This window comes from Eschrichtius robustus, chromosome 3, assembly GCF_028021215.1.
Source record: "Eschrichtius robustus isolate mEscRob2 chromosome 3, mEscRob2.pri, whole genome shotgun sequence".
Classification (NCBI taxonomy): domain Eukaryota; kingdom Metazoa; phylum Chordata; class Mammalia; order Artiodactyla; family Eschrichtiidae; genus Eschrichtius; species Eschrichtius robustus.
In genome coordinates this window covers 83,472,360-83,500,259 of record NC_090826.1, presented here as the reverse complement: position 1 = coordinate 83,500,259, position 27,900 = coordinate 83,472,360, and the positions used below count along the sequence as shown (strand labels likewise).

The window sequence follows — 27,900 nt, the reverse complement described above, 5'->3', positions numbered from 1 at the left end:
TTCTTACTTCCTTTTACCTCCTCTGCACATTTAAGTCAGTGGAGAAAGATGAGGTGATAATTCTACTTCTCCTGAACGTTTCAGCCTTAACCTAAAACCTGAAAGAACAGAACATCCCAGAATACTGACAACTGCCTATCCAACATCTATTCTCTTCCATGTCCTTCTTCCTAAGAGAACCCCAATTTTCTTAAAGTCCTCTATCCTTTTCTATGCATCCAAATGGTTGAGGAATGGCCTCAACCCCATCCACAGGGGAAGAGTTCCCAACGGTCTAAGCCAATCACTTTGCTGTAATCACTTTAGTGATAATTCTGGCCAATGAGATGTGAAAGAAAACTCTGTTGTGGGGCTTCTGGAGAAGTTTCCTTGCTCTCTTAAAGAGACAGCAGAAATGGCCTGTTTTTGCTTCTGGACTTTTTGCAGGGGAGGAGGGCTGGTGAGATCTAAAACTGCTTTTGCCATCTTGTGATCACAAAAAGAACTAGCCAGAGGAAAAGGGTAACATACAGAGGAGGACAGAGCCAAGAGGAGACCCAGACACCCCAATCATGCTGCGCCTCGAACTGCTCTATCTTTAAGAGTTTTTATGTGAAGTAGTAAATGTCTTTATTGTTGGAGCCACCTGAGTCAGGGTTTTCTGTTTCTTGCAATGGAAAGCATCCTAGCTGATACCATCTTTCATTCACTTGGCAGATCACCTCTCTACTCAACCTTCTATTCTTCTGTCTCCCTACAGCACAAAAACCCTATTTAGAACTGGTACTATTTTAGCAATCCAAGGAAATAAAGGAAGAGGGAACTGTTAAAAGAATAATTTCCTAAATAATTCTGTAATGCCAACAGGGTAGTAAATGAGTATTAGGACCCTCAAAATGACTTAAGGTTGACAGATCATCAATATGCGAGAAAATGTATTGAGCACTTGCTACATATTAAAAACAGTGCTGGAAACTTTATATATATTTCATATTTAATCCTCAAGACAACCCTATATTATCTACCTAGCATAACCAAGAAAAGTGAGGCTATAAATAACTTGCCAAAAGTCATATATAACTGATAAGTGGAGAAGGTAGATTTTGAAACTAGTCAGGCTGGCTCCAACGCCCAATACTTCTTCCTTCTTTGGATTTTTAAACTGTCTGGAAAATAGGTAGAGACACATGCAGTGAGACTGAATTAACTTTGAGTATTCCAAATATAGTCTCAAACAAAAAACATTTGTGGATAAATTGAGACAAAATTTTCTTTGAAGGAGTAAATTTGAATTTAAATTGTTTTTTGACTTTGCTTAAAGTGAAATTAACAGAAAATTAGTCAATAGAAGACATGAAGAGGTAAATCAGGGATACTAAACAGTTAACAAGAAAAAGGGTTAGAAACGTAGAGGATTACTACTTTATAAAGCCGATATCCTTCATAATGTATATTTTCAAAAGAAGTAAATACACACAGACATAATTTCAGTAACAGTGTTACTAGACTTTTTGGAGTCAGCTTACAGGACTTCAATATCCATACAAAGGAATTTTTAGTACAGCCAAATACATTTAATACATTTGTACACACCTGTTTGTGATGAGCCGAGAATTAACGTATCTATACTCTCCTTCAAGCTTTTGCTCAGTTATTGTCATCTTACCAATGGGTCTTCTAATTCGAGTTAGCAATAGCCCAGAAACAAGCAAGTAGGCCATCATGCTTGCTGGGCCCTGTTATTATAGGGAGAGAAAGATATACAAAGGTCAAGGATATAATAAATTCACTGAATGCAACACACACAATTTATTATAATTAACTCCAGTTACTTTGAGAGAAATTACTCTTTTGACTAATTTTTTCCCTTAATTGTTTCTTTTCTGAGAAATTACACACTGGGTCTTCTTTGTTTTTACTACTCATCTACTCCTCTTCCCACCACTCTTTCCCCAGCTCTCCCAAATTTGCTCATGTAAAAACTCCTAATTGCAGTCCTCACTCTTTCTTTTACAGCACCTAAAACTCTTCTGATGGAACTCTTCTCGATACTCTCTTAATTCCACAAAAACTCGCAAACCTCTTTTTCGCCTTCTCTTTGAATGTTAATACTCCCTGAGGTTTCCTCTTTCACTCCCTTCTCCTCCCAAATTTATACCTCTAATCCCATCACTCTTAAGAACCCAAGATGTTATTTCCAAATACTTACTGTACATCTGAAGCTTACTACTCTGTAGAACCTCAAGCTCAATTCCCCCAAATGAGCTCAATCTGCCTTTCCCTTCTCCAGCATCTTGCTTCTAGCTGCCGTACTTTCTAATGTGGTAAAGTATCTCATCACGCATTGACCCTTCTAAGAGAGAAGCTTCAAGCTTGCCTTTCCATTTCCAAGCTCATCGAAGGTACTTCCCTCATTCCCATAAATATCCTATGTTCTGCCATACTGAAATAACTGTTTCCTGAACATGCCATTCAATGAAGTTGTTCTTACGTCTGGCAAGCCTGACACGTCTAATGGAGGCCTACTCATCATCCTCAAAGCAGTGCAAATATCACCTCCAATTCTTCTGGACAATAAATACATTTCCACACTTCCATTACTGGGCTTATCACTCTGCATTACAATTGTTTGAATATCTACCCTTTCACCAGACCATAATCCCTCTTCAGTAGGAACTGTGTCTTACTCATCTTTTTATTCAGACGGCGTGTATGGAATATAGTGTATATTATTTTTAAATTCAATATGATTGATTCAATGCATTTCAACAATTACTAGAAGTATGGGGAAAAGAGATAACTAAAACATAATTTCTACCTAAGAAATACAAAATCAGAAAATAAGAACACATGGAGATATATTTAAATATAAATATAATACTTAAGTATTATAAACATGTAATAAGTACCATCAAAATATTACAATACACCGATAAGAAGCATTAAGCCTATTCACTTGTTTACAGTAAAAACAAGTTTTGAGAATGATTAAACCTGGCTTACGGGATATCAAAAGGTTAGGAAGATAGACAAGAAGATTAAAATAAAAAACTGCTTTCCCCAATGTTTTGGAACAAAAATCACTACATAAATTATTTATTAATCAACTACAGAAAGTATATACATACACATGTACATATATACATAAAACAACCGCACTATTATATGATTGTTATAAATATATAACAATAATACTACATATTAAATGACTAAAGTTAGACTTCAACGAGAATACTCAGAACATAAAGGTCATTCTTACTAACACAAATGTCAGAGAGACACCTAATAAGGCTCATGGGATAGTCAACCATTTATATTATTATAAAATATTCTTGAAACTGTTATGGCCACTCTAAAAGTATTTAAACATTCAAATTTCATAGTAAAATAGCTGTCTCCAAATTTCTTTTTAGACATTACTTTGCAATAATAAATACATGTATGTTCAATGTTTAAGCACTTCTGGTTATTAAAGCCACAAAAATTTTCCAAGTGTCTGGCTTAAGGAAAATTAAAAAGCTAAATTAGAAAACTTTAAAAATCTCTAGTACGGTATTATTTTATAACCAGACTTTATTAGGTATACTTGTAAAAAATACATTCTTTGAGATACATAAAAATTCTTACAAACCATCCAGCTATTCACAGCACAGTACTGTAGCCATTTTAAAGACAGAATAAAAGTAAACTTACCTGAGCTCCTATTGCACTCGTTAACTTGAAGATATACAAAACTATGTCTAAAAATGGCTGTAAAATAAACATCAGAAGGTTCAGAATTAAAAAGAACTAGATTGCCTAGACTGATAGCTAATAAACATGTTAAATACAAAATGCTATTTGACATTTAACACATAATTGTCAACATGCAGAGTTCCCACTATGTATAATTTACTGTAACAGTATGCAGCTCAATGAATACATAAAAGACACAGTTCTTACTCTCAAGAAACTCAAAATGGAGACAGCCTGACCAATGTCTACTGACCATCAACTGGGAAAAGTATTTACCACTTTCCATCAACTAAGGTAGCTCTACTGTGATAATTAACCGTTACTTACTTAGCAATTTCTCAATGTAGTATAAAGACACTGAATAGAATGACCTGAGTTTTAACCCCAAATCTACTAACAGCTTTTCTGGTTTCTATATATCTTCACCTGAAAAATGAGAGACTTCTTCTGCTCTTAACGTCTGATTTTATCACAACATCTATATGTTGAAATATGGTGAGTGAGCTTATGAATCTAATTTTCTGACCTAAAACTCAAGCTCCTAGAACTAATACGTTAATGTACTGCTCCTCACACAGAGACAACTCAACTGACATACCAAAAGTTGTACATATTTTGAACTGTTTTTCAAGAAACCCAAACTGTGTTCATTTACTTTAAGTCCAAAGCCACCCCTTTCTGACTATATTAGGATAGGTGGCTTGGTTTATTAATTGGCTTGTACTAAGATGAATCTTTTCTTTCTTATGAATTATCAAGAAGTTAGATATATTTAGACGTATACTTAGATATATAAAATTCAAGTACACTTAAGTTACTGACAAAAATAATGACTCAATTTAAGTCAGAGTTCAAACAATTAGATATTTTATAAAGTAAATATACTATAGTATATAGCACCACTATAATCAATTAATTTGATAATATTTTTCTTGACTGCAGCTGTGACAAGTCCTGAGCTATGGACTTACTCAAGTGCCAAGATGTAATAAAGAATACACAACAATGTCTACAGAATTACATGAAAAATATTATATACAGCACCTCCCCCTTACACACACACAGAGAACAAACTAAAATGTGGTGATAGGTGGAGGGAAAAAAGCAGCTGAATTACTGAACAATTTGCAGCTGTCTGAGTTTCTAGAGTTTGGATCAGTAAAGACTTAAAGAGAGCTAAATAAAGAACAAAGTTTGGCATGAAGTGAAAAGGTATCCTAGCAGTGGGCCTATCAAGAGGGGTGAAGTTCTTATGGATACATATCGCTTTTCTTAGAACTGCCTATCCTCCTTCCATCCACATGGTTGAAATGGGAGCATTCCTATTCTTACAATGTGACCCAGCTCCTTGTAGTATATAGTTTTTTGTCTCAAGACTGGATATTTGGATCAATTGTGGTCAGAGGCAAGATACTACAAATGGTCCAGTTTAAGACAAGCTCCGACCACAAACCAAGAGCAGTCATGTGGATTGGATGGGAAATGGGGCATCTAAGATGAAGGGTGGCGGGGGAAATGCTGGGCGGACATTCTTATAGATGCCCTCTACATGTGCTAGCCAACGCAGTAGGTAATGGCAAAGAAGATGGCTTAATGAGAAGACCACAGCAAAAACTGTAAGGGTGGTGAGATAAGAAGAGGAAGTAAGAGCTGACATAATCAGCAGGAAGAAAACTAGTTAAGGTCAGAGTCAAAAGCTTTGGCAATATTCTGGAAAGAGGGGAAAAACAGTAATTAGAAAAAACTGAAATGTACTAATATCTTGTGAAAATTTTTTGACTATTACTTAAATGATCTATTAGAGATACTGAAGCAGAGAATTGGGCAGGAATATGTTCTAGCCTAGGGTTATGAATGTAGGATTAAAAATAAATTGACCATGAATTTCTAACAACTGCCAGAAATAAGTACACAGGTCAAGAGATAAAAATCCAAGTTTCTGTTGTTTTACTGAAACCAGCCTGCAAAGTTCTTATAAAATCTTTATAAGACACTAAATTCTCAGTTCTTAGCCAAAGCACCTCACACCAATAATATAAAAAATTAAGTAACCGTAGTTAAAACTATTATTAACAACTCTATAATTTTCTTATAAAAGCATTAAATACTTATATGCTGCTGTTATGTGCATCAAATCAATTCCATATAAATTTGCTTAGATTCAAAAATAAGCAAATTAACAACAATAAAAATAGAAAAACTTACCTTACTAAGATTTGAATACAGATCAACTACACTGTTACAAAACTTTTCTACATCTTGTGTAAGCAGCTGGTCTGGATTAGCTATTCTGTTGTCCAGATTTCCCATTTTATAATATGTGAAAGTTCTAAAATAACAATAAGAAGATGACTTTAAAACAAATGATTTTAAAAACAAAAAAATTCACATTATACTATGTAGTGCAAATTCATAGAAACAGAAAAATCTGCAGCTGGCAGAGGCCCTAAAGATTGTCTTAATTTATTTTAGAGATGCAGATGCAAGTCTGGTGAAGGATCACTGGCCAATTAATGGAAGAGCCAGGATTAGATTCCAAATAGCTGATGTCTTTCCCTATATGCTTCTGGGTCTAAGAGCAATCCTCTTGAAAAACATATCAAATAAAAAAGAAAAACTTCTACATCTCAGTATCATAAGTATTATTGTTTAAGTATTTTTAATATAAAAATACGTTATCACTTACTGGAGATACTCCTCATAGAGGTACTTAGTTAGTCTTACTCGGAAGCACAGTTTGAGCTCATTTAACCCAAACTTCAAGAAGTTATTAACCAGAGAAATCTAAAACAAACAAACACATATTATTGGTTTTGCTTCATTTCTACTTACTAAATTATAATTTATTTCCCCATCATTGATTTTGTCTCCAAATCCTATAGATTTTTTATAACTGATAGTACAAATTGATATAATTCAGTTCTGTTTTACTTAACATTTCCAAAGACACAAAGTGAACATGCTAAATCAAATGCAATTAGCTATATTACCCTTTACGTGGAAATTAATTTTAGAATATATTAATATTATTAATTATGAGAAGCACCTTGTTACCTTTTTTTTGGGGGGGGGGGGGATATAAACAAGCCAAAGAGCAAATCTGTCACCTTTCTATCCAGTGTAAAGAACTTACTTTAGGAGTACTGACATTTATGCTTAGTATATCTTCTCTTTCCTGCTACCAGAGCTACAACCCTAGACAACGGAACTCTATACCCACTGTATTTGCATTTGTTAAAAAAATTACTACAAGTTTTATACCAACTAATGCCATCTTCTAGATTATTTCTGGAGTCAACTGTACTACTCTTTTCCACCATTATATTAAAATTAATTCTTCCATAGTTCTGAGGTCACATTTATATAAAAATTTTCTCAAGAAAACACTGGTCTTCTTCTGAATCTCCATCTTTGATTGACATCAATGCTGCTTTTCTCAATTTTCTATTTTAAAAGGTCTTCCATGTATGTCTATCCTCAAGCTTTATTAAATCTGACATATGTTCTAATTAATTAAGTTGTATAATCAAGCTCCTCCCTTTTACTCCCACACATACAATACTAAAATTCTTATCATGCCGATAAAATAGAATAAAGATAAGACTCAAGCTAAGAAAATTACTTATGATTTGGACCACTTACGTTTATTTTTAGTAAATTTGGACAATAAATTCCAATTAAATTACATTACATTACATTAGTGGTTCGAGTTACTGTAACAGTTTATGGCCTACAGCAATGATTCTCACCCAGGATTTCTGTCCTCAGCTCACTGCCCCACAACCTCACCTTAGCCCCCCCACAGGCCACTTGGCAATGTTTGGAGACACTGAAGACATTTTTTTTGTTGTCACAACTTGGGTAGGGGTACTACTTCCATCTAGTTGGATGTTACTAAATATTTGAGAAACCCTGGCCTAATGGTCAAAGAAAAAATCATCTACACTTGTATACACCTACATATGTATGCAAAGAGACTGATCCAAACATAATTCCTTTAAATGTTTCTATCTAGTGTAAAGGTTTGCGCACTGAAAAACTCCACTATAAGTTACAAAACTAAACTTGAAAAAACTTAGTATATAAATCTTCAAAGAACTTAATAAGTAAAAATCCTATAAGATTTCAGGAAGATGCAATTTTTTTCCCTATGTAAAAATTTTTAAAGAATTAACACTTACGAGAGGCATGGCAGCGATGAAGTTGAATAAGTACTTCTTGAAATCTTTTCTGCTACGACCAATGATACCACTGCAAACCACCACATGCAATGCATTAGTTGCAAAAGAAGCAATATTTAACACTAAGTAAACCTCTCTAAATTCTAAAACTATTTTTGGAAATTTTCATTGAAATCAATAAGAACAAAGATGCTAAAAACATTTTCTTACAAGAACATTAACTTTCGAAATTTTGTCATTTTAAACAGCTTGCTTGGAAATCACTCTACAAACGGCAAAATTAAATAAGAATGATAGCTAGTTCTTTCCTTCGTAAAAATGGTAATTAAACAGCAGGCTTATACTCAAGCAGTCACAAAAGGGGTTTTATATGATGAAACAATTAACAACTTTATAGACCCAGGAATGGATTACTGTGGATAAAACAAAGTACTATTTCTTTGTTTGCTTTTAAATATTTTAACATCCTGTCATTTGTATAACTAATGGCAAGGAGACAGACTAATGACAGATGAGCAAATTCTTACTATAAAGGGCCAAGAGCAACCATTTTAAGCTTTGTGGGCCATAAGGTCTCTGTTGCAACTACTCAATTCTGCTATTGTAAAGCTAAAACAGCTAAGAATGAGATTGACTGTGGTCCGAAGAAAATTTTACCAAAAAAGATGCAGTGGGATTTCAATGAAACCAGATCTTTTATCTAGTTTTAATCTATTTTAAATATTTATCTGTTTTTAAAATATCCACTAAGAACTTATTTAAAGGGTTCCACTACTTTTTTAAAAAGCTAGAAAGCCATTATATCATTTTAAGTAAAGGATCTCTGACTACCAAATGTCTGTGGTCTAGTGCAAAGATAATGTTAATATTCCCAGAAGTAAATTAACCATATTTTGAAAAACAATGCACTAAATGATTCAAACCTAGCTCTACACAAAAAAATGACTGGTATACATACTGATAAATAATTTGCTTTTTATGAGGGAGTAGATGAATAATGCCAAGTAATATGAACTGATCTTTTAGAGCAAAGAAGTTCCATGGTCAAATAAATTTGGGAAAACCTGAGTTAATGCTAACAAATGTCTTTACCAAAGGCCCTCTCAAAGCTCTAATGTATAATATGCATTGTAAAACTCTCTGAGAGGGCTTTGTAGCACTAGCATTTCCTCCATCATAGCTAAGATTCCAAAGAACATACTTTGGGAAATGTTACTCTAGACCGATAGAAAAATTAATAGTCCAATTTTGACATAGCTGCTAAACAGTGTAAAAAAAAAATTTTTTTTAAAGCTGAACTAGAAAAAAGTTAAAATAGAGCCACATAAAAATGTTGTTTACAGCAATAAGAATATTAGAGACGAAAAGCAATTAAGTACAAAAGTTTAGAGGTTTAAATTAAAATTATTTGAACCAAACTTTACATAAAACCGAAGTGCTTTAGTGCTGCCCAAGCTGTGAAACACACAAGATTATCAAACTTTGGTAAAGCACATGCCATCATTCAGCAATGGTTTACCACTGGAGTAGCAGCTACAAATTTAAAAAATGGTTTCTTGAATAAAGCTTTATTTCTGCTTATTATTCCACTGCAAAAGAAAAATAATCATCAATAAAGTAATTTTAGAGTAGTCCCAATCATAGTTACTTCTAAAACATACAGGAATCTTAAGACAGTTTGGTAACTTCAAAATGCTACTTATAGCCAAGTGGTTAAACATAAAATATATATTTATGATTACATACAGCAATATAGGGGAACAAACTTTGCCACCCCAAAATGTGTTTCTTTGGCATAAGGATTACTTTAGGCTGATTATTTTTAAGAAACAGAAGCCTCAGGAAGTCTTTCTTTTTGCCTCCCCCTTAGCTGCCTAAAGAATTTAGATAGAAGGGCCTGCTCCCAGAATAGAGCTATGACCAGAGATATCTGCAAAGCATATGGGCTAAAAGTGTGTGCGGGGAAAGTAGGCAGGACCTAGAGATCAGAGTCCACGCTGTGTCCCAGAGTCTCCACATGGCCCAGCAAACATTTGTTTACCAAACATTTGCTTTTCCATCTTCATGTGAATTGCCTTCCTCCCCTGTGAAGTCCCAAACCCCTACCCCCAACATCCTCTCTGTCGTTAGCTGAAGATGGTATTCAAGATGAGGGCTTCGGCTATTCTGGCGAGTTACTAAGTTCTCCTGGGTCTCTCCCATGTACACATGTTATTAAACTTTTGTTTGATTTTCTCCTGTTAATCTGTCTCATGCCCATTTAATTCTTAGACCAGCCAGAAGAACCTAGAAGGGCAGAGGGGAATTCCTTCCTCCCCAGCAGCAGCAACAAGATATGAAATATTACCTTCCATATCATAGAATTGCCAGTTTCTACCTTAAAGAAGGGGTCTGCCCTATTAAAATCTGCCCCATTCCAAAGTCATTAGTCACTGCTAACAAGTAAGCCTAAAAGATGTCAAGGATATTAAAATTAAGTACATTAAGGACCATAAAAAGTCTCTTTGTGACTCTATTTTAGCAGAAGAACATAAATCTAAACATACTTTGCAAGAGGCAAAATGGAAAAGACAAATAAAGTTTACAATGTAGCTTTAGTAGCAAGTTAGAGAAATGTGTTAATTTTTCAAATAAAACTGTTCTATACTATGAATTCACAATATTTTAAAACTTTTAATTTGACCAAATATCAAAAGATCTCATGCACAGCAGAAGCTCAAAAATTTTTATTCAGGAGAAAATAAACCATTAACTTTTGTTTTTGTTTTTTTTTTGGGGGGGGAGCAGAGAAAGGCTTATTGCAGGGCCAAGCAAGGAGAACAGGTGGCTCGTGCTCAGAAAAACCCCAAACTCAACAATTAATTTTATTTATTTATTTATTTAGGCCACACTGTGCAGTATGTGGGATCTTCCCCGACCAGGGATCGAACTCATGCCCCCCACAGTGGAAGTGCACAGTCTTAACCACTGGACTGTCAAGAAAGTCCTCAACAATTAATTTTTAAATGACTGCTTCAGGGACTTCCCTGGTAGTGCAGTGGTTGAGAATCCGCCTGCCAATGCAGGGGACACGGGTTCGATCCCTGGTCCAGGAAGATGCCACATGCCGCGGAGCAGCTAAGTTCATGTGCCACAACTACGGAGCCTGTGCTCTAGAGCCTGCGAGCTATAACTATTGAGCCCACGCGCCGCAACTACTTAAGTCCGTGCACTCTAGGGCCTGCGTGCTGTAACTACTGAGCCCACTTGCTGCAACTACTGAAGCCCACACACCTAGAGCCTGTGCTCCACAACAGGAGAAACCACCGCAATGAGAAGCCCACGCACCACAACAAAGAGTAGCCCCTGCTTGCCACAACTAGAGAAAGCCCACGCGCAGCAACAAAGACCTAATGCAGCCAATAAACAAACAAACAAACAAATAAATAAAATGACTGCTTCGGAATCGTGAATTTGGGTTAAGAGTATAAGGAAGCTCCTTGTACTATTCTTGCAGCTTTTCTGCAAGTTTAAATTATGTCGAAATAATATGTTTCTTAAAAACTCTTAAAATTTTTGTTTTTTTATTTTTTTCTACATCTCATAACTAAATTTTAAAGCTGAGTACCCAACAAGTTGATTACTCTAGTAGAATTATAAGTTGGCTCATGCTACATAATAACTTTCCTCTTATCCATCATTACCAATTAAATTAATGCACCACATACTGTCAGTGATGCATTTTCTCCAGAGCATTCAGTCTTTGAGAAAATTAAAATAAGCACCTATTTAATTAAAGTTGGAAATCCCTCGTTTAGAAAATTAAATATTATTCTTTTAGGTTACAAAAACATGAAATCACAAAATCTGACTAAAAGGGGAAAAACTTTTAAAAATAATCTTCTATACTATACCATGATTGTACAGGGTTCTTTATATGTATCATGTGACTGACTGTACACAGATATCTAATATGATGATATTCACAGTGGATGTAACCTGTTATTTTTGTCACAGGTAATTAATAACACTACAGTTGGGGACCCTGTATTTTTATTAACAGATATGGCATTTAAATAGTAAGTAAAGCCATCAAAGGAAAAAAATATAAAATTCTATAATCATGTAAAAGGACATAAATGTCTTCTCTATATTAATTATACAAATGACTCAAATTACTTGTGCACAAAGCTCATAGAAAGAGAACTTAACAAAACTGATCCTGCTAAAGCTGATGTGCTAGCAGCAATGAACAAACACTTCAATTACACTCATGCTTAACTTCTTAGAATTCGTTAGAGGATTCCTCACTGGGGCACAAACACACAAAACTGACCAGACTCCCCCTACAAATTCCCTTCAGGGAAAGGAGACAATCAACAATCCCACAACTTGGCTTCTAGCAAGTTAAATATGAATACACAGCCAAGAGTGACTGCTTAAGGAAAGCTCTAAACTGAATGGCAAAGATCAGAACAACAAAGGACACTGAAAGTCACAGACCTGAAAGAATGACTGCTACAAAAATGAACATTCATACGAAAAGATAGCTCCTGGAAATAAAATTAAAACAAATAAAAATTCACTGGATGATAAAGTTAAAAGAAATCTCCTAGAATATAATATAAAATGTCAGAGATGTAAACAGTAGAGAAATTATAGTCAGAAGATCAGTCCAGGAAGTCCAACACTCAACTAAGATTCCAGAAAAAGTACAGAAAAAACTGGAGAGGAAGAACTTTTTTAAAAACACAAGAAAATTTCATTCTTCAGAATGAAGAATGAGTTTCTAGATTGAAAAGAGCCCACCTAGTGCCTAGCACAAACACAAGGAATGAAAAAAAATTCACACCAACATTCAGTGAAATTCCCATAACACCAGCCATACAACATCAACAATAAAGAAATAGTAAAAGCTTCCAAAGCAGGTAAAAGAAGATCTGCTGCTAAGGGCGGGCAATCAGCACAGGAATGGGACTCAACACCAAACGTGGAAGCTAGATCAGTAGTTTTTAACCTTGGCTGGGATCAAGGTTAGGATCACCTGGGATGCTTCAAAAAGTAATGATTGATTGAATCAGAATCTCTAGGGGTGGGCCCAGGCATTACTAGGTCTCAAAATTCCCCAGATGATTCTAATTATACTGCAGCCAAGGTTGAGAACCACAGAGCCCTATAGAAGACAACAGGGTGATGCTTTCCAAATTCTGAAAAAAAGTGATTTCCAATTTAGAATGAATAAATACAGCTAAATTATCAATCAAGTGTGAGAGTAGAAGACTTTATCAGACCCACAAGGTCTCAAAATTTTACTTCCCTTGTAACCTCCTCTCAGAAAAAGACTGCATCTGCCAAAATGAGAAAGTAAACTGAGGAAGAGGAAGACAAAAGATCCAGAAAATAGGAGTTATTTAATGCAGGAAAGAAAGATGAAAAAAATTCCTAAGATCATGATGAAAGTAAATTCAAACACGACTGCTATTTAGTGAAGTTAAAGCACAATCAATCCTGATGAGAGCCGGAGGACAGAAAACTAACAAGAGGTATGGGGTGGGGTGGTAATAGATAAAAATCAGTAAGTTATCTAGGGTGTTTGACACATTACAATACTGAGATTTTATAGTGTTGTCAATAAGCTTGAGCTGAATTAGTAAGAAGTAGGCAAAAAATTAATGTACACAAAAACTTGCAATTTATAAATGCCAGGAAAAGAAGTTGTATATAAAAGAAACTACCAAAGAAGAGCATTTGGCTCAGCTGTAAACAAAAGTCAAAATCATGTAAACAATAAATTCTGATTTAACAAAAAACTGTGATATAACATTAAGAGAATGAGCACAGACATGGGTAGGAGTGTAAAAGAGCTAATTCTCATCTTCCAAAAGAGAAATAAATACACGCATAGTCTCTAAGACTGAAAAATCTAGAGACAGTAACATAAGTGTGTTACAATGAAATGCAGAGACAAAATAAGAGATGAAACAGTAAAAAGAACAGAAGACAACTGGCTCCAGGAATGACAGTTACGGGTGGGAGGAATGGGGCACAGAACTAATGTTTTTGTGATTAAGTCCTGTAAGGCTATTTGATATTAAACTATATTCATGTTTTACTTTTTAAGCTTTTCATATATTACTTTGATTAAAATAAAAAGGCATGGGACTGACCAAAGGATTCAGGGAGACCTGAATTGAATATTGACGTCTATACCATTTACACCTATTCAGAGGCACGTGGTCAGGGCTTTAATCCTATGCAGATAACCTTCTTTGTTCTTCTAGAGAGATGAGTCAGAAAACACCTGCATAAAGCATTCTGCCTCTCCTACAAATCCTCTAAGCCACACACAAATCAAAGATGTCAGAAAAGAACTTTCAAAATTTGGGAGCATTTAAAAATTTTAAGTACTGTCATTCAAACAGTTACGTTATATTAAGTACTTTAAGAAATTTTCTGATAAAATACTGCATGCCAGGAAACAAAATTCCAAGAAAAAATATTTTACTGACATTCAAATTGGTATCGTGAGGAATAAATCCTTTATTAACAGATAAATGTTAATATCCCAACTGTTTTTTTGTTTTTAAATTCCAAATCGTCAATTGCAGTGATTAATATAATATGTACAAAGACTATAATGAAAAAATATATAAAGCACTAACTTCAGAAACTGAAGAAAATGTCTAAGAATTTTCTTTCTGTTTAATAAACATTCTCAATGCGATTCCCTGAAATGCTTTGATATTTTCCTCAAATTATCTCATTAATTTCAGACATCCAGCTTGGTGACTTTTTAAGTTCCCACTACAGCATTTATTATATTGCATATTAATTTTCCTTCTTTCTTTCTGTTTTTTGGCCGTGCCCCGGAGGCATGCAATATCTTAGTTCCCCAACCAGGGATCGGACCTGTGCCCGCTACAGTGGAAGAGTGGAGTCTTAACCACTGGACCACCAGGGAAGTCCCATAATTTTCTGTTTACTTGTCTCTGACCCTCTATAAACGGCCAGCTCTGCAGGGCTTGGTACAGGGTCTCTCCTGTTCACTCATGGGTACATCCCTATCACTGCCTGTGGCACAAGGGAGACAATAAATATCTACTAAGTAAATGAACAAAAAAGACATAATTTGACTGAAGTATTTATACCTAACTTAGAATCTATTTCTTGCCTAAAATAATACTTAAATATGACACAAATTAGTATTTCATACATACAGGAGAAAGATGAAAAGTACCTTTCAATGAGTGTCCCGTTCTGAATCATCCAAACATCACAGTATGTTCGAGACACCAGCATAACAGCAATAAGTATCAAGTAACCTGTCTAAAATAAACCAGGTATAGTTAATTAAATGCATTTTAGAAAGTTAAAAGAAACATTACTTTGGTAAAGATTTTTGGTTTCTAAATTCAAAGCTTCATTCTAGCTTTAATGTAGTTGGCTGACATTCTACCTACAGGTTATTTTTAAATATAATTTTGAAAGAAGTTTAAAATATAATGTAAATGGAAAAGGCCTTATAGATCATTTAATCTAACTTTTTCATCCAGATTCAAAAGTGAATCCCAGGCAGGTCAAATGACTTGCCTTCATATAATTAGTCAATGACAGAAACCAGCAGTATAACTAGATTACCTAAATCACAGTGTATTGTGATTGTCCTATGTTTTTAATATACAACTCTAATAAAGAAAAATGACAACTACCAATATACAGGTAAGAACAAATACTGAAGTCTAAAATTTTGCTTAAATAGAATAAATTTGGTTCGGTTTGTTAGAAAAATCTCTAACGGTGCCCCTGCCCTTGCAGGGCTTTCAATTTAGTTATTAAGGCAAGATTTACACATAAAATGTAAAAAAACAGACCAGTGTAGGTAAGTATATTTGCATCACTTCATGTGATAAGTGGCAGGACTGAAAGGTCTGAGGTAGCAAAAAAGGCTTATGACATTAGAAATACATTAAATAAACCAAGTACAACAAAGGAGAAAAATGAGGATTACGAGTAAAAAAAAAAAAAAGATGAAAGATTTAATGGAAAATAAAAAATAGATTAAAACCATATGAATTATGGTATTGCATATCCAGCAGAGCTTATAAAACTACTGCAAGCTTTTAGGTAGAACAAAATGTTAAAAAGTGTTGTTTACAGAGCATTACTTAAGCAATGCTGGGCAAGATGGATCATCGTGCGGGAGAGGCTGAGTGGCTGGCTAGGAGTCAATTGTCTTTGTGTGGGATGAAAACCTACCCTCCAGCCTCCAACTGCAACACACACCCATTCAAAGGTGACCTTAAACTTCTAAATGGGGAAAATATAACAGCAGCATAGAAGCTAAAGTCATAGAAGAGGGTGTGTGGTAGGGGGAATGTTTGTTGGATAAGGTGTTTGATTTCAAAGTTACGGAATTGAGAGGCAAATGCATCTATGACTTCTGTAATTTTTGCAAAACAAATCTTGTTTTTTAAAAAAGGTAAAGGTACTGAAAATACAGCCCTTAAGTGAAAGACAAGGCAGGGAGTCATAAACACGGAAGTAATAAATGAATCCATAAGAAAGAAGAAAATGTCAAAGAAAGTCTACACGACTGAGTTGTGACAGCTGTTCCCCCAACGTTTGCCAGAGTTGTCCAGCAAGGGAGATACCATCTTCCTACCCTGTCCCACCATCTCGAAGTTAGGTATTAAACTGACAACAGAAGAACCTACTGATTTTAATAAATCCTATCTGTAGATGACACTTTAACGGTAATGCTAACTTTTAATTCAGACCTTAAGTACAGCCTCAATCTTAATCATTTGAGGAATAAAGGTAACATTAGACAAAGATAGTTTATTTTTTTCCTTTATTTTATATACTTTGCTTAATTTTTTCTTTAAATAAATATCAAGTTTACTTGTCTCATTTAGCAAAGTCTGCCGAACTTTGATTACTGACAGTCCTGAAATGCCTTTTTATGCAAAGGCTGTCCTCAGAATCACCATAATTCCATTACTGGGTTCATAGAATATGTCAGAAACTAAAGATAGGCCTGATTTAGGCAGTCCCTCACCTTATGATACAGATGAACTTCCATATGTTCATATGCAGTATTTTTATTTATTTCATAAATTGATTAATCTCTCTAGCTCTACCCTCCAATTATCTGTGATTTCTACTGGAGTTTATTTCACTTTCTTGAACCGGGGTTAAGCCCGGATTTTTATATCCCTCAAAGATGGTTCGTAAAATGGCTCTGTGGCATGGATACACCTTGACAGAACTGGAAGGTTGGCCAAGTTTGGCCCATCTACCTTCTTACTAACTCCCAGAGATCTATTCAATGTCTCACATTCATTTCATATTCAGCAAACCTCTGCTAAAAGGTTAAATGAACATTAAGCTGTTAACTGATAAGGGGGGGTGGGGGGGGTGGGGGGAGTAATACAAAAATCTTTCCAGAGAAGAAGCTTGTATTTTAAATAAAGATTCTTCAAAGTCAGGGAGATTGTAGAATGAGAAAACAATTAATTATATCCAGAGAGTCACGGGACGCCTTCACAAAGAAGATAAAGAGCATTAAGCTGTTTTTTAAACATACTTGTTTTTGTTGGGGGTGTTGTCACAAACATGGTGTCATGAAAGTACGAGGGCACAAGGCCTGGCTACAAAACAGCAAAGAACCTTCCAAGTAGATGGTATGGAAAGGAAGGGCAAAGTCACACTGTGATTTACCCTATAGGAGAAAAGAAGCCAAGTGTTGTTATTAGGGTTTTAGAAAGAAGACTAGGTTAGAAAAGGAGAAGACCAATTAAGAGACTATAATAATCCAAGCAAGTGAGAACAGTAAAAATGGAAAGTATGGGACTAATTGAAGAGAAACTCAAGGATGCTTGGAAAAAACATTTAAAATATAAGGGACGAAGCAGATTTAAAAAGTGCATTTTCCAATTTTTCTTCAAGAAACACATAGGATCTCTATCTAATTAGAAAAAAACCAAATGTTATTAAATTATTTTTTAGAGTCTCTTAAGGGCAGAGTCAACAAGACATGACGCTGAAGTGAGGGGAAGGAGAGCAAGTCCAGCGTGATGGAGGAATGTGCCTTTTCTTTGAGAATTATAGTGCTTTTGGAACGTCTTATCCTTTTCCTGCTATCAATAGATTACAAGGCTAATGCTTTTTAAAATTTGAACAGTGGGAAACAATTATGTTTGAAGAAGACAAACTTGGCAGAAAAGATTTAAAAAGGAGAGATTCTTTGAAATGAGACTAATTAAAGAACACTGTAATATCTAGGTAAGAATATTTAGAAAGAAAAATTAGCAGATACCAGTGACTGAAAGGATGAGAGGTAGGTATGGGGAGGAGAAAGAGTCAACGGTGATAATATTTCTAGTTGTACAAAAGGAGAATACTGAGGTAATTAAAGATGGAGAACACAGCATTATTTTATTTTTTAATCATTAAAATACTTAATAAATCATGACAAAGATAATCTTGACAAAAGAGCAAATGAAAGAATAATAAAACTTTATTCTTACAACCAGTTCACTTCCTGAAAATACTTGAAAAACTCAGGTATCTTAAAAACATATTTAATCAAATATGAAGAAGCAACTCTCAAACATATTCCATATCAATGCTACTTGTTAACATCTCAATGTAATAAAAAGGTCTTTCTAAATTTAATCTCGTTTTCATTATATTATAATAAAGCAACACCATTTAGGCTGACTGTACTGAAGTACTCTAGTATCTCACATAAAATATAATAAAATAATATTTCATAAACAAGAGAAAATCATTTAAAAACTGGCGCTGAACAACAAGGGTACTTGCATGACAGGCAATGATTTAGACAAAAATTTAGTCTTCATTACCTACAGAGGAGACACTTGACCTGTAGTAGAACAAAGACTTTATAATTCTATTGTTCTGATCTCACATAAGCTTTAAAGTTGAACACTTAACATTATCGTTTCATAAGACTTACCTCTTTACAAAATGTTCTAGGGACCATGATTTTCAGAATTCGTGTGAGCCTTGAAAAAAACACCTTGTCCACCACAGCTCGTTCTTTTTTCCCCTCTTTCTACGTTAAAAAAAAAAAGAAAAAAAGAAAGAAAGCTTTTAAAATAGTTATAACAAATAAGATTAAAGAACCATGTTTCATCTAAGGCAACATAAACAACTATTAAGATGGATACTGCATTTGAAGAACATAGTCCTGTACTGCTCTTCGTATTCAAACATGCTTTCAAGAAACTAAGATGTTACCAAAAACTGAATAAGGAAGTGAGAACTTCCTTTCAGAAGTGAAGCTGCAGAAATATCTGGAAAAAGAACACTGCAAACAGAAGAAACAGCAAATGCCAAATACCAAGGTAAAAGCTCGTTTAACAACAAAATGGCCAATCTGGCTGGAGCTGTGAGCAAGAGAAAGTAGTAGAAGATGAGGTCAGAGGACAGCTAAGAAATGGCCATTATCCATTATCCATATCATTACTGTTTGTTCATCATCCACTTCCTTATTAACAACAGAATTTTTTTAAAATCCTGAACAGGAATTTTCCTGCTATCAATTACAGGAAACTTTTGGATTCCTAGATTTATCATTTAACATTTCTAATATGCACTCTTCCTTACAAATTCAAAGACAGACAAGGTTCCCTCACTCATACAGTTCACATTCTAGCAGGGGAAACCCAGATAAAAATAAACCAATAAATAAATTGTTACAGATAGACTAGGCAGGGTCAAGAGAAAAACAATGATCCAGAAAAGTATGAGAGGAAAGGTTTCTTTGGGGGAGGGTAGTAAAGCACAGGGACACCAAGCACAAAACCCAGTTCAGGAATAAAATTGGTATGCACACTGAAGAGCAAGATAACAGCGCTGCTAGAGCAGAGGGGACAAAAGGAGAGAAGCTGAAGAGATGGGTAGGACCTATAAAAAACAGAGCCCTGAAGCCATAGAAGGATTTAGAGTTTACTGTCAGTGTAGAGGGAAACCACTGACGATAATTAAGAGCAATAAATCGTTTTATTACCCTCAGATATTTCTTCATTTTCACTGGTACATGAAAATAGAGCTATAAAACCATTTGCAAGGATAAGGAAAGAGTGACATAAACTGGGTATAGTGGATGTTATTTACTTTTTTACCCTTGGGCTGTCTGGAAGAACAGGCAGAAGAAACTCCTCGAAATGGGCAAGACTCTCCAGAAGGACCCCATCCCCAATTGAGCTCCTTTCCCCAACTCTTATAATCACAGCTCACTTATGTATTAACTACTACGCTCTTGATAAACAAATACCCATGGTATAGAGTAAATTCTATTAGTTAGACAAACTTTGCTGTAAATATGCTTTAATTAAATTAATATCTAACTTGATAAACCTTAAGTGAGTTGTTTGTGTACTGAATTAGAATAAGCTACCATCCATATGTCACACACTGTGCTAAGGGCTTTATATATGTAATCCTAATAAACAGACACTGCATATCATACAGAACTGTAGACAAGAGATGAAGGCACTGGGTGTGTAGAGTTAGATCAGAAAGACTACGACAGAAAGAAATGGATGAGAACCAACCTACCGTGTAACTGCTGGAACAGAGTTCAGGTCTTTCAAACCTTACAAAGGTTGTAAACCCCATCCCACTGAGTCACAGGCCCAGTCTACTTCATTCACACATGTATGTATTCATTCACTCAATATTTACTTGGCGCAAGGCACTGTTCTAAACCATGGGGACACACCAGTGAACAAAACACAAAACTCCCTACTCACAGTCTATTTCCTCTAGCTAGCCTATTCTCCTCAAGCCAAACCTTACAACTTCAACCTAAATCTCCCCTTTCACCTCCCCAAACTGAGAAAGTATAGGAATAAAAGAATAAAGAGAAAGCAATGTACATCAACTACCTTTAAAGAAAAGTTAGACTTCTACTCTCGTTTCCCTCCTGTCACTGCCTCCCTACCTCACTTCATCCCACCTGTAGTCAGTACCTTCTCCATCCCTACTTGAGCCTTAGACAGAATAATTCCAAGGTGAGACGGCCACCTTCTGACTTAAACAGAGGACAACTATTTCCAGCTGTTCTCAAGAAATGATCTAGGGCAAACAAAGAGGAAGGTTTAAAAAAAAGTTACAAGAAAGTAACAATGAAGCACGTGGTACATAATTAGCAGTTTACCTGGTATGTAATTCCTCCTCCTCTTTTTCTTCTGTCCCTGTTGCCACTGCTCCTATTTCTTAAGCTGTCTGAAAGCTGACTTTATTATTTTCATTACATTTGAATCCATAAAGGGAACGATATACTTCCTAAAGTCAGGAAACACCAAACACCTGGACTGGAGGGCTGACTCAGGCTGAAGAAATAATCAAGATGCTGTACCATTCTTGATACATAATACAAGTCATACCTGAAACCAATCTAAATGCAAACAGCTACAGAGACAGTACATCTCATAAACACTACTAGCTTCTCCTAAGAATTCATTTTAACCACAATTGACTTTCCCCACCTTTAAACTTCCCAGTAATTTTTAAAAAATATAAAAAACACTTCTATGATATATCTAACATGCAAATCATAGGAAAAAAAACCCATTAAAGACCATTTAAGAAGCTAAAGTAATAATGCAGTCAGAAAAGAAAAAAATGTACCTAACATTCAGGAGGCAACAAGGTCAAAGGGCAATGAGAAGTTCCTACTGATGTGTCAATCAACTTAGAAAGGTGACATGAACCGGAACTGACCGGAAGAGACAGATGTTTGAAATAGCAAATAAAAGGTCATGTGGTGCTGACAAAAGTGTAAGCATTTCTGTATATTGTTAGAGGAAGTATAAATCAACATTAACTATTATGTTGCATCTATCAAAATATAAAATATACACTCATTGCAAAATGTAAAACAACCCAGCAAATTTACTTTTAGAAACTTATCCTAGAGGTATTCCTGAACATATGCTTAAACACATAAATGAAAAAACTTGCACATTGTTTTATAATACTATAAAATTAAAAACCTAAATGTACATCAATTATGAGATACTACATAAATCATGGTAAATTTATGCAATGAAGATTCTACACAACTGTAGAAAAGGAAGCAGCTCACATTCATACAAGAGAATACTATAGAGTGGTTAAATTAACTAGATCTATAGCTATCAACATAGATGGATCTTAAAAAAACATTATGCTGAAAAAAAAGAATGATACATACAATGATTCAATTTATAAAATTTTTCAATAAGCAAAATAATTCTACCTATATTGTTTATGGAGATATACGCACACCTCAAAAGTACAAAAATATGCATGGGAATGCTGAAGACCAAACCCAGCACAGTGTTACCTTTGTACATTTTTGAATTTTATACCCTGTGTATTACATCAAAATTAAAAGAATATTTTAAAATCAAGTCAACTATCTCTTTATACTATTCTTTATCTAAATTTTTTTCTCCTTAAATCTCATGTCTTATGAAACTTGTCTCACCTCAACCATCCCACCAAAGATTATAAAATATTTCAATAAAAAATTCTCTTTTCAATTGCGTCCCCTCATAAGTGACACACATTCACTGTCGTAAAATTTGAAAATTCTGATGAGCAAAAATAAGGAGCCTATAGCTACCACTGAGAGACATCAACTGTTAATATTTGGCACATCTCTTACCAAATTTCATTTCAGCATATGTCTGTGTGTGCACTTCCTATAGATTTCACAAATGTGGTATCAGGATGTACACTGCCTTAAACCTTTTTTTTGGCCAACCATTTGATCTAAACTAAATTTATCTTGCTTATACTATATGAGTAGCAAACAAGTATATATTTTTTTAAATGTACAAAAAAATAGGAAGAATTAAAAAATGAGCGAATGAATAGTGCTGTACTGGATAGTTTCACTGATGTCCTAGAACTTTCAGATATGGTGGTATACAGATAGTAGCTATAACTAAGATAACTAAGGTTTGATTACTCAGGTATAATTTAGATATGAGATTATGAAGATGGAAATTTGCCAAATGACTGGAGATAAGCATATCTTGTACCATTTTTCAAAGATTATGGAAACTGAAGAACAGCAATTTTGATGTCTATCTCCAGGATATTCAGAGAATAGACATTAATATTGAGGGTTTAGGAAGACCTAAGAGACGCTAATCACTAGAAGCCAGCAGAAGTTTACTAGGAAGAAGTCATGTCAAAGCCTTCTAATTTTCTTCTTTGTTAAAGATACTGTGCTAGTATATTAGCTGACATGCACAACATTAAGCTCCATGAGGGTAGGAACTTTTGTTAACTGCTATACACACAGAACCAAGAGCAATGCCAGGCATATATGAGGGGCTCAATCAATATCTGTTGACAGGCTGACTTAATAAATGAATTAACAAATTAATCAAGGAATTTGATGTTTCTTATAAAACTATTGTGGCCTTAATGGAGAAATAAAGACCAGATTTTTCTGCAGTTGGATATAGTCACAGTTGAATAAACCATAACCAAAAAAGCAAAAATTAAGAGATGCCACAGAGGAATTTTCTGGTCCTAACTTAGTCAACATTATCAGCAATTGTGAGGAAGATAGAGAAGACAAATTAAGTTTGTAGATTAACACCTTCCACTTAACACAGTAGATGTTAGAATTACATTCAGAATTACACTAGGGAGTTCCCTGGTGGCCTAGTGGTTAGGATTCCAGGCTTTCACTGCCATGACCCGGGTTCAATCCCTGGTCAGGGAACTGAGATCCCGCAAGCTGTGCAGTGTGGCCAAAAAGAAAAAAAAGAAAATTACAGTAATAGAATAGACATATTATAGAATAGACTAATAGTATAGACCCTATAGGCTGACATTTACAGGGAAACAACTGAGTTACCATATGAGCTAGCAATTCTACTCCTAAGTATGTACCCAAGAGAAATGAAAACATATGTCCACACAAAAACTTGTACATGAATGTTCATAGCAGCATTATTCATCATGACCAAAAGGGGGAAACCACTTAAATTTCCCTCAACTGATGGATAAATAAATGTGGTATATCTAAACAATGAAATACTATTCAGCAATAAAAAAGAATGAAATACTGATACATCACTCAACAATACATAAGAACCTTGAAAACATCATGTTAAGTGAAAGAAGCCAGTCACAAAAGGCCACATATTACATGATTCTATTTATATGAAATGTCCAAAATAGGCAAATCAATAGAGACAGAAAGTAGATCAGTGGTTACCAAGGGCCAGGAGGAGAGGATAATGAGGAATGACTGCTAATGTGTATGGAATTTCCTTCTGGGGAATTGAAAATTATCTAAAATTAGTGGTGATGGCTGTACAACTCTGTGAACATACTAAAACCACTGGATTGTACACTTAAATACATGGATTTTATGGTATATGAATTACATCTCAATAAAATTGTTATAAAAAAAGAAATAAAGAAATCAACTGATGAATACAGACATCTGTCAAAAGAGCTGTTCATCAGAAAGGTACCTGAAGGCTTACAATTTATCACAAACTCCACTTAATATAAACAGAAGTAATGGCTAAAGAAGTAAAAGCAACTTTAGGCTGCATTTTAGCAACATGACATTCGTATCAAGAAATGTAATAGTGCTGATGCATTCCACGCTAGTCAGACCACGTCTACATTAGACTATATTCTATAGACCACAGACTACATTCTATCCTAAACATAATGTCCAGAGGAACTAACTAGTATAGATCCAGAGGAATGTATACATAATTGAAGAACAATTAGAAACCATGTCACCTGAGAAACACTTGAAGGAATGAGGATTGCTTAGCGGGGGAAAAAGATTCAGAAAATACAACCATCTTCAAACAATATGAGAGTCTATTAAGAGAAAATAGAGAAAACTTGTTCTGTGTTTCTACAAACGACAAAATAGAGGCTTAGAGAGGGAAGATTAATTGCATCATGGACTTGAACTAGTACAGTTATGGCTATCTCCTAGGTAGTACTTTCCATCAAATGAACAGATTCAAGTAAATACGAAAAGTCACCTACGAAGGATTCCTATTTTAGGAAGAATTCCTATAATATGTAGTGGATTAGAGATGATATTTAAGTTCCCTTCTAATTCTTAAATTCCATGATTTTATCCTAATTCAAAAATATATAATGAAACAAATGAAATAAATGCATGAAATCCCAAAGAGTAGACAACATAAATTTTACCTCATTGTTCCGTAACGGTGGTTTTCCATTTTTCTTACTGCAGAGAAAAAGAAAAAAGAGCAAGACAGCTTTACTTGCAAACTGTTCCCATCATAAAATATTATTTTAAGATATCAAAAGAATATACCAAATTCTCCAAATGAATTTCTTCTTTTACATTTCATACTGAGATAGAATATATTAAATACAATAGTCCAACTGTATAATCCACAGTCCTCTTACTAAGTATAAATCACAAAAAGTGCTCAATGAATGTTAACTACTACTATAATATATCACAAAAAGTGCTCAATAAATGTTAACTACTACTATAATATATCAGGCATTACATTGTAATTTTTTCACACACAAATACACTTATTTTACAAATTCTCCCATGGAGATGCAGAGTCTGTTTTTCCATCCTTGAATCAAGGCTTGGCCATGACATTAGTAAACTGACACAAGGAAGGGCTTGAAAAACGTTTGTGCATTGGGCTCACTCTCTTGCTGCTGGGACTCTTTTCCCAACCATGTGAGCAATCCCAGGTTAGCTGCCTAAAGGATGGGAAACCATGTGTCATTTCCACGTTACAAATGAAAAAACTGGCTTGGGGGACTTCACAGACGGCACAGTGGTTAAGGATCTGCCTGCCAATGCAAGGGACACGGGTTCGAGCCCTGGTCTGGGAAGATCCCACATGCCGCGGAGCAACTAAGCCCGTGCGCCACAACTACTGAGCCTGCACTCTAGAGCCCGTGAGCCACAACTACTGAGCCCGCTCACCACAATTACTGAAGCCCACATGCCTAGAGCCCGTGCTCTGCAACAAGAGAAGCCACCACAATGAGAAGCCCGCGTACCGCAACCAAGAGTAGCCCCTGCTCACCACAACTAGAGAAAGACCCAACGCAGCCAAAAATAAATAAATAAATAAATTTTTTAAAAAAAGAAAGAAAAAACTGGCTTGGAAAAGTCAGTACCATGCCCAAGGTTCACGCTACTCAAAGTAGTTAATCTAGTACTTGAACGCAGGTCTGACTATTAACCCAGGCTTCCCCCCAAAACAATATAATAACCAGGCTTGGCTTCTTTTTATGCACACTATCGTAGCACCCTATGCTTCTATATAACATTAATGACATTTTAAATTTCTTGTTTAACATATATTTCCTCCCAGTATATTAGTTCCATGAGATCAGGAGCTATTGCAGGTTGGCTTCTCCAAAGTAGAGATGAGGTGGTGTTTGAAGTACAAAATGTTTATTAGAGATCAGTATCTGTGAAAGGAAGGCAAAGAAAGAAAGTTTGGGCAGAACTCAAACTGTGATATAGGCCAACAAAATTTCAGCCTACCAAGTGGGAAGCCCTGAATCAAATATTGTCCGTCATAGTACTCCGTGATGGGATGAAATGGTCAGGTCTTTAAACCTCTTTCTAACTCAGCATGCAAATATGTATGCTGCTCCAGGGAGATCATGACCCTGGGGGAGGTAGCTCTGCAGGTAAGGCAGACCCTAAGGTGTGTGCAGAAGGGGCTACCTGGTAATCCGCACTCCTCATAGCTGGACAATGAGCCCTTCTCTGAAGGGGAATCCGGGTAGCATATCTCCTTGTCTACTACAGGGGTCATATATTACCCAACCCTGTATGTTCAATACCTAGTTGAGCCACAGAAATCTGTACAGCAATCAGTGAACATTTTCAGTAATAGGATACCACGTCACTGAATAACGCTAGAAAGGCAAACAACTATTGATACAATTCGGTAGATGCTATCATTTTAAAGTGCTTAGGTTTATTACTGTTTCTAGTTTCAATTATACTGCAGGATTGTTCATCTGTTTTTAAATTTCCATGAGACTGCAAAACTGTTTCACAGAATGCCTTTTTTATATATATATATATATATATATATATATATATATATGCCTTTCAAGCATGCACAGTTAATTATGAGCCCCTTTTATAAATAAGGCTTTCTAAATTCCTCTTTTTAAAGAATTCTTTAATGTTTCCTCAATTTTGAAGATACCAGCTATATATATATATATATATATATATACATATAAATTACTTAGGATAAATTAGAGCAGTATACTATATTTATGAGCTAAATCCATTAAAATAAAAGTATTCAACATGTTTGAAATATATTATCAATATGCACACAAAATGGCGAGGTATCTATAATATCTAGAACAATCACTAAATATCAGTTATCTTGTTACATTTCAGGGTATAACCAACTGAAGTTATTTTTAAATCTAATTTTGTGACTATGTGAATGACGACCTTAAACCAGTCTATTATACCAATATCAATGTCATGTTCAGTCAGGAGCTGCTCATCTATCTTCTTCTTACTCCATAAATCAGCACACTTTCCAAAATACGATGGCACTCCTGCATCAATCCTTTTCATTGCCTTGCCCGACATCCAGGCGTGGGCAAAGGCAAGGAAAAGAGAATCGCAGTACCAGGATAAGATATACAAAAACAACTTGGTTGCTAGAGTATGAGACAAAGGCACACAGAAAAGATACATTATCAAATGCATGTGGTACTGAAAAAGACAGGTAAATCATAAAAGTGACATGGTCAAGAAGCATTCAAACGTCTACTAATTGCTTACTACATGCTAGGCACTATTCTAGATCAGCATTTCTCATACCTCGTGGTCTCAGGATACCCAAGAACTTTTATATATTTGTGTTACATGGATATTTATCATATGAAATTTCAACCTCATAAATTTTAAAAATACTTATTTACTCATTTAAAGATAACAAACACATTACATGTTAAATAAAATTTTTAT

General features: G+C 34.9%; 1 protein-coding gene across 1 annotated transcript in view; it reads right to left on the bottom strand.

The window, feature by feature from the left end:
• Positions 1–27,900, bottom strand: part of ABCD3 (ATP binding cassette subfamily D member 3) — an 81,568-nt gene that overhangs the window by 32,398 nt on the left and 21,270 nt on the right. The window contains exons 2-9 of the mRNA XM_068540359.1: positions 25,101–25,137; positions 18,856–18,954; positions 15,112–15,200; positions 7,896–7,965; positions 6,401–6,498; positions 5,920–6,043; positions 3,673–3,729; positions 1,573–1,715 (exon numbers count right to left, since the gene is read on the bottom strand). Coding sequence (XP_068396460.1) covers positions 1,573–1,715; positions 3,673–3,729; positions 5,920–6,043; positions 6,401–6,498; positions 7,896–7,965; positions 15,112–15,200; positions 18,856–18,954; positions 25,101–25,137 — 717 coding nt within the window. The remainder of the gene's footprint in view (positions 1–1,572; positions 1,716–3,672; positions 3,730–5,919; positions 6,044–6,400; positions 6,499–7,895; positions 7,966–15,111; positions 15,201–18,855; positions 18,955–25,100; positions 25,138–27,900) is intronic.